At 33.4% G+C, this 12,188-nt stretch overlaps 1 protein-coding gene across 1 annotated transcript; it reads left to right on the top strand.

The window, feature by feature from the left end:
- Positions 1–9,391: 9,391 nt before the first annotated feature.
- Positions 9,392–10,872, top strand: LOC149571629 (BURP domain-containing protein 16-like). Its single transcript, XM_089809552.1, has 2 exons — positions 9,392–9,529; positions 9,612–10,872. The coding sequence occupies exons 1-2, from the start codon at positions 9,482–9,484 to the stop codon at positions 10,539–10,541; spliced, it is 978 nt and encodes a 325-aa protein (XP_089665678.1). The 5' UTR covers positions 9,392–9,481; the 3' UTR covers positions 10,542–10,872.
- The last annotated feature ends 1,316 nt before the right edge of the window (positions 10,873–12,188 follow it).

Genomic DNA, 12,188 nt, shown 5'->3' with positions numbered 1-12,188 from the left:
ATTTCTCTTAAGAGTCCCCTTAAATTCTATGTTTCCTCTACGGCCTTTGCTAACTTACTGACTAGCATGTGCCAACATTTTTGGAAAAAGCCTATAGTAAAGTTATCCAGGTTGAGTGCCAAGTTATCAAAAATTTAGCTCATCTAGAGCCAACTTTATTTCTTCTTTAGTGATTTTTCTTGTTGGAAATTTATTTTATCCCTCCATTATTATACTAAATATATTGTAAATAGAATCTTGATGATTCTATCAACTAGAGCTCTCTGCAACTATTCAAAATGTATTAGAAGTACAAGCACATATATTGATTTGTTTCTCCTAGTTCATTTATTATTGATCCATTCTTTTTTTCAATTTTCTAGTTTGTATAATGTCACTTCTTTGTTTGGTTACATTTGGAAAACTATGAAATTTGTGTCCCCTTCATATTAGCCATGTTTCCATTTCTATTATTTCTCTTCGTTCATTGGGTTCTCCCTTACATATTAATACAAAGCTTCCATCTCTTCTCTAGTCTCATTCTTTGTTGTAAAAATATCCTTGAAGTTCTCTCTATTCCATTTTAACAGTTTTTTCTTAATAGATTTTAGATATTCCATGAAGTGTAAAAATTAAAACACAAAATTTTATCCTCCCCCACCAATTTGAAGCTTTTTGTGTCCATTATTCACATTTTAGAAAACATGATGTTCTACTATATATTTGTCTCTTCTTATCATTAATTGCATTTGAAAGTGATAAAATTTAGAATAAGGGATGATGGATGCTCTAGGCCAAAGGAAAATGTAGATAGATCCCATGAAAGAAAAAAACTATCACCAAATAGGGCTTCCTAATCTACTTCCTCCATCTCATCTAAATTTAAGATTTTCTTGATCAATTCATGCCTTTGTCTAATTGTCTCTTCATACTCTTGTTCTTGGATTTGGGAGATGCCTTGGAGTTCAAAATACTTCTTTAAGTTCCATATTGATTCTATTCTTATTCTTATGACCAAAATTATCACTTTCTCTTTCATTTGAACTCATAATTTCCTCATTTAATTCTAAGATATTTTATCCTAGTTTCTTTCCTATCTTACAATCATATTTTTATGGGACCTTTTCAATTTTCTTGGATGACTAAGTTCAAAAGTTTCTCCCATGCATCCTTCCATTTTTTTGTGATAGAATCTATGCCCTCCTTTCTCTGCCCCTTATTCCTCAAATACTATTTATATTTTTAGATTGATCTAGTAACAAGCATATGTCAATTTATTTTTGTGGGGCTTCAACTTCATATTTAAGAAAGTTTATCTTCTTTACTTAGTGTTTCTTTCTCTCTAGACCTTCCATCCTTTCCCTGAATTGTTTCCTCAATATTTTCAATATTAACTTGACCACTTCTAGGAATACTTATTCCTACTTGATCATTCCCCTTCTTAAAACTCCTAATGAATATGGTTGGCATTTCTTATCTACTTATGCCTTAGATTTTGTGGTGGTTTTTGAATCAAAATTTTCAATCTCATACAAAAACTACCACATGATTAAATCTAAAAACAATTCTAACAAATCTAATGAAATATAGAAATTCTAATATCTTCAATATATAAATAGATTAATTATGTAAGTATAAATATGAGAATATTGATAGAACTAATTTTATAATTATGAAAAAAAATTAATTAATATATGCTTATAAAAACAGAAAAAAGTTAAATACCATTTGTGAGTTTTCATACAAAAATCAAGACAAAGTCATAGATCGTTTTTCTTAACTCATAAATATAACTATCACATATAGAATCTTACAAAGCTCTATCTTATATAACATGATAGCAAAACTCTTCTATAATCTTCAAATTAAGGTATTTTTTCAGTGGGTTATTAATGATGTATGAAACTATCACATATAGAATCTTACAAAGCTCTATCTTATATAACATGATAGCAAAACTCTTCTATAATCTTCAAATTAAGGTATTTTTTCAGTGGATTATTAATGATGTATGAAATTTGTGGTAAGACAGTCCAAATTATAGGCTACATGAGCTAGGGATGTTGTAAGCCCCATAAAATAAGAATTGTATGTGACTCCATAATTGATAATATCCTTATTGAGTAGAAAAAATGGTTTACAATTTGGTCTCGACTTCCCTTGGAAATTTATAAGACAATGATTGAATGCATAAAATTCGCTGATGGTTAAATAAATAAATTGCCCATCACCTCTGACAGAAACTGTAAGCCAATTTTTCCAGTAGATATTAGATGCTATCAAGTGTCGGGTCACATAAAAGTCGTGTTTTAAATGGCATGTCAGCAAGTCTTGTTTGGAGTCTTTGAGGCATTTAATTTGAGATGAAGATGGTTTTGTCATGGACAATAATTGCGTCCCACTCCGCGACTCGCTCCTCGTGCGGGGCCCTGCTTCACGTGACCCAAGGGAATGGCCCCAACATTCCAAAAGAGACTCGCTGGCATGTCATATGAAACAAGACTTTTACGCGACCCCGTATTTGATATTCTTCACTGACTGGAAAAACTACCTTCTACTTTTGTCTTGTCTTCTCTTGACTTAGAAGTTTCAAAGTCGACGCCCGGTTTATTCGCGGGGTTTGATCATTTCATAGCTGGACCTCCCATGAATGACAAGAAGAATTTTCAAATAGAAGCATGTTTCTTGTGGTTCTCATTATGATTTAAAAATCGGTAGTAAAATCTTATATACAATTTAATCTACAAATTCCAATTGTAAGAATAATAAGTGTGTGCAATACCTTTAGAAGAAAATCCCTCTTTGTAAGCAACGCATCTCTCTCTATAAGGCTGGGGTCCCATGGAAGGGGGCTTCCTATAAAATAGAGAGGAAGCCGCTTGCTATTTTTTAGGGATTATTTTAAAGCTAGCAATCCCATGATTTATGCTACTCAAAATTATAGCTCCGAAATTAAAGGAAGATATGCATTTAAAATAAGTTGAAAATTTAAATTCCCTCTAAATTTACATTTTAATTAAAATCTAAAATTTAGATTATTGACAAATGGCAAAAAGCATTCCTAAGCTGGTGGGGCTTTTTCTAGCCCCACCCCTTTTTCACCCGGTTCCTAAAAATGTGGGGCTTCTACTTTTCAGGAGAAGATTCTAAATAATCCATTAGCAAAATTATATTTTGATCATGAGACCACCCACTTCCTAGAAAATAGAGCTTAAGCCCCACCCTAAGTAATGCATTCCTCCACAATGAGTTCATTAGTAAATTGTCTAATTACATGTGTAGGACAATACAGAGAATCAATGAGTACATTTACTTTGATTTTGCTAATATGATAATTAAATGAAAATTTTGTTTTGTTTTTAATGAAGAAAGCTTTTTTTAAAATACAACAAAATAAGTATGTTGTATAAGATTTGGTTATTTGGTTTTATTATAAATAATAAAAGAATGACACAAATGTTATGAGTGATATATAGAATTAATTGTTTATTATTATGAAATATATGTTTTCTATATAATATGAATATATAAAAAATAAGCATTTGTATAAAATTTGAGAGTCAATTTTAGGTGTCATAAGTTTGAACTTGATTGCCAACATTGATATACAAATACAAATTAATAAAGTATATGTGTCTGAACACCTTAACTAATTCAAAAAAAATTAAAATTATTTTTATTAAAAAAAATTTCTTATAGTAGTTGAAGCATAGAAAGTGACTCATCTTTTTTATTTCAAAAATATTATACAGTTTGAAAGTTATAGCTATTTTTCAATTAGTATATCAATCAACATTTTGTAGCTAACTCCATAAAAAAAAAGTAATAATTACTTACTAAAATTTAACAAAAATTATATTGATGAAAAACTGAGAACATTTTTAAGAAACCCTTTTCATTTCATCAAATTTGGATGAAAAAAGTCATCAACTACATGGTCGAAGTCAGAAATAGACAATAATAGGCCAAAAACACATTTTTGGTGTTGACCATGGAGGGTTGGCATCTGAAGAAAACCCAAGCCTAATAATGTAACCTATAATATTGGGTACCCATTCCCAAATTGGATACCCATTATCAAATTAGATACCCAATTTTCCCAAAATAATAAAAAGATTTATCTTTTTTTAAAATTAAAAATTTGTTTTTTTCATTTTTTAAAATTAATAATATGACCCCCTTTTAGGATCCTTAGTATGCTTTTTTAAGGCTTTAGGACCCTTAACCATACATTTAATGGTTCGAAAGGATCAAAAGGGGTCATAGGGTAACTTTGACACTCTTTGACCCATTCAATCACAATTTGTGTGCTTTTGGGTCCTAGGACCCCCAACCACATAAATGATGTGATCTAAAAGCTCAAACATTAAGTGTGCTTAGGGGTCATAGGGTACTCTATTATCCCTTTTGATTCATTTGAACATATGATATATGTTCCTAGGACCCCTAGGAATGCATTTTCTTGTTTAATGGGTAAAATGGGGTCATAGCGGACTTTACGACCCCATTCAACCCATTCAAATACATAATGTATGTCCCTAGGGGTCCTAGGAACTCTAGGGACATATGTTGTCATATAATGCATCGAAATGCATCATAAGGTACTCTATGACCCCTTTCAACTCATTTGAACACATAATATATGTTCTGAGGGGTTGTAAGACCCCTAGAAACATATGTTCTCATTTAATGGGTCAAAAGGGATCATAGGGCACCCTATGACCCCATTAGACCACTTTGGACACATGATATATGTCATTAGGGGTCCTAGTACCCCTAGGAATATTTGTTAACACATAATGAATTGAAAGGGATCATAGGGTATTCTACAACCCCTTTTGACTCATCTAAACATATGATATATGTTCCTAGGGGTCCTAGGAGCCACAGGAACATACAATATCATTTAATGGGTCAGACCCATTTAAACACATGATGTACCTCCCTAGGGGTCCTAGGACCCCTTGAAGCATAAATTCTCATATAATGGGTCGAGAGGGGTCACAATGTACCCTATGACCCATTTTGATCCATTCAAACATATGATATATGTCCCTAGGGGTCTTGGTAACCATAGGAACATACATTGTCATATAATGGGTTGAAAGGGATCATAGAGTACCTAATGACCTCTTTGAATCCATTCAAACACATTATGTATATCCCTAGGGGTCCTACTACACCTATGAACATATTTTGTCATATAATGGGTTGAATGGGGTCATAGGGTACCCTCTGATCCATTTTGACTCATTCGAACATGTGATATATGTTCCTAGGGATACTAGGATCCCTAGGGACATACATTATGTATTTGAATGGGTCAAGAGGGGTCGTAGGTCCTAGTAGCCCTAGGAACATATGTTATCATATAATGGGTTGAAACAGCTTATAAGGTACTCTATAACCCATTTTGACTCATTTGAACACATGAAAGATCTTTTAAAGATCTTCTTTATTTAGTTCTTAGCTTTGTGTTAAACTATACTATGACTCCAACCCTTTTCATTTATCTAGGGAGAAATTACAATGAAAATATTCTCCCCCTCAATTTTAACCACTATGCATGCAACTAAAGACAATTATCTTTCTTTTGATTTTAGAAAGATTCTCTCCTACCATGATGCATTATTGTGGTGGTCTCCAATTCACTAAAACATCTTTCACTTCAATTTCTTTTAAACCTTTTGAAAGACTTGGATTTTACTTCATGCAAATCAACTTGGTATGATATATGATCTCCCTATAAATCCAAACTTGGTAAGGAGAGAAAGTTGTCTTTAAAGACAATGATCTTTCAATCCCACCAACCTTGCTTCTTGTTGTAAATATATCCTCTTTCTTTGGACATTCAATCTCATTGAATTGTATCTCCCCACATAAGATCAACTTCAACTCTTCTAGAGGTTTCTTCATCCTTTGGAAAAAATATTACATTTAAGATCTTCGATCTCTCTCTTACAAGACTAACTTTACATCTTTTAGGAGGTAGAATTTGCATAAATAGCAAGGTTATCTTCATCATTTAAACTAAATGATGATATAATTTTCTATGAGCTTCAACTTTGGTGTGGTCTTTTTCCTCTATCAATTATGGTCTAAATTTTCTACGATCTTTTATGTTAGACTATTTTTAACATGGTTCAACACCTCCCTCAAATGTGCACTAACATTTTCCTTAATGACCTCATATAATAAAAATTATCTTTTTCTAAATATGTAGTCTTCTAGTTTTCTTTTTCATCCTTGACCAGTTGCATATTCTTCACTCTTTTTTACCACTAACTCCCAACTAATGTCATTTCCCCAACCCAATAATCAAATGTCAAAGATCTTTTCTAAATCTCTGAGACCAATTATTGATATTATAGCATGGTCATAACAATTTTTTTTTTTGTTTTAATAGACATAATAATTCATTTATATTCATTCAACTTCTCATTACATTGTGCCTTGATATAGAGGCCTTTATTTAACCCTTTTACCAAATAGCTTATTAAAAAATTTGTGTTTCTTACTAAAATATGAATTCAAAAGAAAAATCAGCATGCAATTTTATTATCATGGATTTGGCACTCTAATTGTTGTTTAGAAATAACAATTCAATATTTTAGGGTGATATATTTATTTTTCTTCAAAATATGTATTGTATAGGTTTTGGACAATGCATATTGAGGAAATGGAGAAGGAAAATGGGATAGTGGATTTAAAATTAGTTGGCATCTACGAGACCACCCACAATGTACCACCTTCATAAGTGTATTTTATAATTTTTCATTTAAAAAAAACTATAGATTATTAGGTTATATATTTAAAGGATACTCTATATTTTATATAAACTTTTAAATGGTGTACATGCTAGTTGTCTTCATAAAGTAGTAGTGATGGTGGTGTTGGTGGTTGTCATAGTAGTAGTAGTAGTGGTCATGGTAGTAATAGAGGTGGTGGTGGTGGTGGTGGTGGTAGTGGTGGTGGATTTTATATTAACCATAAATACATCTTAGCAAAAGAACATGCTTTTAGGCTAAAATCTCTTTCATTAATAGTCAATAATTAAGGGGTATCCATTCTACAAGATTCATCTAGGAATCATGACCTCATCTCTAATGATGTTGACTTCTTGCACTTGAGCAGTACTTGATCACTAATGTGCCCATCTAGAGCCTTTCAACCTCACCAATTGATTTGATAATTGTTATTTTACTCTATATTTGTATAAAGCATGACAACAAAATGGGTCATTTTTGCTATCACTAGCAATAAAGCTTGGAAGATTCTCCTTCATCATTGCATTTCTTATGGTTTTTTGATGCATAGGCCCCTTGGGAAGGGGATTATCTTTCAAACCCTTATGTTTTGAAAGAGCCACTTCAAATCCAAGGTATTTTTGTTGCTAAAAGTATCTAGAGAGCCTAGGAATCTATCAAATCTTGGCTTTGATGGGATGGGAATGGTCTTTGTGATGGGCTTTCTATGAATTAGCAAAATATTTGGTGGTTCCCTCCTTTTATGTTCAAGTCTTCCCTCTTGCCAAGCAACAAGGGGTCATTGCTTTGTATTTTCACAAATGTGGCATTCTTACTCCTTGTTATTATTTTTCTAGAGCTACTATGAGCCTTTGTTCTTGGGAAGATATGCAAGTCCATTTTCGTCTATCTAACCCAAATCAATAGACTTTTGACTTTATGGTCTCTACCTTGTCTCAATAATTGATTCACAAGCTACCTTTATTGCTTCTATTAAGCCTTGGTGGCAAGATTAGAAATAGTATCTATGTACTCCTATTTCTAGTTATAAACCCAAGATGGGTTATAATTGGTTGGTTGGACCCATTTTCTTATGGGACCAGCATTCTCAATCAGCATTGGCATTTGAGTTCTTATCTAGAACTTGGCATCGTAGGTTCATTATTATTTGGTCTGCTACCATGGAGCCTAAAATTGTCCATTTTTCTTGATGTGTCCTATTTCAAGGTTTTCTCATGGGTTACTGATTTAGGCATCTAGGGATTCTTGATTGTCAATGCCCCTTTTGCAAATAGCCAGAAACTTTCATGCATATTTTCTTGTTTTGCCAGAGATCTCAACTTTTTAAGAGTTGGATACATGATTTTTTTAGGCATTTTAGGTCTGAACAGTTTTCTTGGCATATGGCTTTACCATGGGATTAGACCAAGCTTCCTTGCGAATATTCTCAAGATGGAGATACTTTTCACTATTTAGAAGGATAAAAATGCTCTCATTTTCAATCAAATTTCTATGGATACTCATATTTCTATATACACTAAAGCATGTATTTTTAATAATGTTATGTTACAGATTTAAGTGAAGGCTTATAAAGTGGCTCTGGAGGTGGCCCACCTTCAGGAGCTCCTTGAGGATTGCAAAAATGCAAGTCATGTATACTGGTGCAAGTGCAACTAATTGCTTCCTCAGCTAATTGCACTCCACTTCTGCGGTAGGAGCTCCTCGGCCCACTCCTCACAGACCCTACAATCCTAGGTCCCTCGTTGTGCCTCTAGTGGATGTGGGGATGGGTGACAATGTTGCTTCGCCTCTCCTCCTCAGCATGACTTTGGTTGCTCCCATGTTGGTGGTCCTACTACTCCTTCTGCCTCTACTTCTAGGTGGCAAACTGAGACTAGTGACAAATGGTTTCGTCGACTAGTGCTTGCAATTTCCCCCTCCAAAAGGGAGGAAGAAGAAAAAGGAAAGAATGAAGAAGATGGGGGTCTCTCCCATATCCACCTCCAAACCCTGCTGATTTATGGGCTTCTGACAAAAAAAATGATTCTCCTCCCTCGGTTAGCACTGCTCTTGCAACTTGAGGACTTTCAAAACTAGTTTTTTTTAATGAATAGTTGATAGCTATAATTTTCCAACCTCGATGTTCAGCAACTCTCAAAGAATGATCATGTATCCCCATTTTTTTATTATGAATATGTAACTTTAGATTTGAATTTTATAAAATGAAACTATTCATTAAAAAAACACCATAAAAATATATTTAAAAACACTTCGAAAGTCTTCACGAAATATACGCATAAATGGGCCCTCAAAAACAAAATTAGGCAGAAAACAAAACTAATGTTCCTTGTTGCGACGTATCAAAACTCATACGGAAAATTGGGTGAGAATGAAAATGACTGATGGGAAAGCAATCTCATGCCTCTGTTCATCGACAACGACAATACGTCGTCTAGTCTAAAACGTGAAGAGGACACTGCTATTTGGGCGCTTAACAATGATAATAAGATAATAAACCAAACTAAATGGACAACCACACACTTGCATGTCAACCCAAACCATTTTACCATGGTCGTACTTCCGTCAACCTCAAGTACCGTGGGTAATTTTTGGACGGCTTTTACCAACACATTTCATTGTGTCCTCCGTCTCCCAGTCCACTGGGAGCTTGAGAATATTTCCTATAAAGAGAAGAAATCAGCGAACCTTATAATTGAAAAGACAGAGAAGGAAGAACTTTTTTCTAAAGTCAGGCTATGGCTACAACGAGCAGAGTGGTTCTAATTCTTGTGATTGCAGCTAGTGTGAGTTGTAGCTTTGAGCTTTAAGTATTCTAATTGTTTATTTGTTTCAGTTGTTAACTGACCCAGTGCGCGTGGTTTTCAGGCAATTTTTGTGATTGGTGCCTCCAACAGTAGTGTTGCGGAGTTAGTGCGTGAGCGGTGGCGAGAGAAGTTTCCAGACGTTGGAATACCCCAACCGCTAGTGAAGCGTCTGTCCCCTCTTTCTCTAACACAGCTCAATCATTTCACAAAGGCGCTGAAGAATAGCGGCGATTCTTCCTTCGATGCCTCCCACTTCTGCCGGTCTGCCGGTTTGCTATGCCGTGAAGAAGTAGCGTTTTATCATGGTTGTTCATCATTTGGCTCCACCAAGCGTACGGATGAGCAGATAAAGGAGCACCTGTTCTTCGACAAGGAAGAGCTGCGCGAGTCGGGGGAAATAATTTTACCCGATATGGCCCTTCGCAGAACGCGGATGCCATTTTTGCCCAGCGAGTTAGCGGAGCTGATGCCGCCGTTTTCTTCCGCAAATATTTCTCAAATTCTGAAATTGTTGGACATCCCGAGCGGGTCGAATATGTCGCGGAACATGGTGAGCACGATGAAGATGTGCGAGGAAAGGGCGGAAGAAGGAGAAGTGAAGAAGTGCAGCACATCCGTTGAGGACATGGTGGAATTCGTGGGATCGCTTTTGGGAGCTGACGTGGACATGTTTTCTGACCCGTCGGCTGCTGGATCCGGACAGCGGAGCACGGTTACCAAGGCGGCTAAGAGGGGGAACATGGTTGCGGGCAAGTCGCCCGTGACGTGTCATAACTTTGTGTTTCCTTACGCAGTGATATATTGTCATTCTATCGGTGGAAGTGAGGTATTTGATCTTCAGTTGGAGGTCAAGGAGGATAATAAACAAGTAGTGAGAAACGCTACAGCACTGTGTCATTATTTCTTCGATAAAAAGGGAGGCAATGAGGCTTCTTGTCACGTCGTTTACGGGGAGATGTTACTGTGGACGCCCAAGCCTAGCCGTGACTAGTAATTATTATATTCCTCACGTGATATGTGGATGATGGTAGTTCCTTATTTGCAGCATCGCTTTGTTATTACGTGCGTATATATATCAGTGTCAACGTGAAATTCGCGTTTGGCTATACATAAATGGAGATGGGGTAGAATGTGTAGCTATTTTAACGTGGAAATTTTTGGCTATACTAACTAGTACTAGTACTAGTGTCAGATGAGGTGCAATGATAAAGTCAATAGTATTTAATAATAATAGTGTTTAAATTTATCTTTATTTGATGGTTTCTAATTTGTAATATAAAGTCGATAGTATTTAATAATAATAGTGTTTGAGTTTTTCTTTATTTGATGGCTTCTGATTTGTACTTGCAAAATAATTATAAGAGTTGGTCATCACTGGCATCGGCTACGGTGCAACATATTTGCACCGAGCCGATGCCCGTCCACATGGCCTGGGCTGCCCACACAGCAGTCAGATGTTCTTCGCTGACAGCACAATCATCCAAATAATTCTTGCCGTGCAAAATTGCTGTCATTGAAATAACTCTTTCTCGTGCAAAACATTTGCACCAAGTTTTTTCAATTTAAATTAAAACTCATACTTTATTTATTTTTACTAAATCTCTTCATATATTTTAAAGTTTCTAAAGTTTAGTTTATTGTGTAAAATTTTCAAAATACATAACATATGTTGTCTGAAAAACGTGCAACTTTTTTTTATGACAACAAATTTACTATACATGGAAAACTTTAAATTTTTTTAAAACTACAGTATTTTTTATATTATATGATTTAATTTGATGGAGAATCAAAAATTAATATATGATTTAATTAGAGATAAGAGAGAATTGAATCGTAAGTTAATATTTTTATATGTATATTTTTATATGTTATTTTAAAATAATTCTGTGCAAAAAATTTTCCTTAGCTTCAACATTATAATTTAAGGTTTAGTTTAATTTGTGAAACTTATAGATATTATTTTTTTATTTGAATATTTAGAATCAAGTGTAAAAAATATTGTCCAATTTTAGATAATCTTAAAATAAAAAATATTAAAATAATTAAACATTATAATTATCTATTTGCAAATAATAAACTAATTTTTAAAATGATAATAAATATTTTTTATTAAAATTGTATTTATAAGTATTATTTTATAATTGTTTAGTTAAATAAAATAGGTAATGTAAAATTAGTATTTAAATGATGCATTATAAGTTGTGAATTAAATTATTGTTGAATAAAAATTAAACAAAGTAATTATCCTAATATTTTTAACTACGACTTAAACAAATTTTGCGTGAATTTGTAGAAAGCTCGTATTCCAAGTTAAAATCATTTTTAAAAAAGTTTATATTTTAGTTTTTTGACATTTGTCTATAATAGAGGTCAGCCAAAAATTACCACTCTTGAAAGGTGGCAATAGAATGGTCATATGGTCATAGAATGTTAAGAAAAAAACATAATTTAAAAATTATTTAAAATAATTAATATTTAATTTTTATACAATATAATTAATATATTATTTTAATAATATTTTATTGGACCAATTACCTTCAAAACTTAGTTTTAAGTTACAACTTAGAATTATTTTTATTTAGTTTTCATAAGTCATAAGATTTTTGTTTTATTTATAAAGTTCTAAAGGGAAAAAAAT

Source organism: Cupressus sempervirens, chromosome 2, assembly GCF_028749045.1.
Source record: "Cupressus sempervirens isolate cs-2001-9-10 chromosome 2, ASM2874904v1, whole genome shotgun sequence".
Taxonomy (NCBI): Eukaryota; Viridiplantae; Streptophyta; class Pinopsida; order Cupressales; family Cupressaceae; genus Cupressus; species Cupressus sempervirens.
This window is presented reverse-complemented; position numbering and strand designations above follow the sequence as displayed.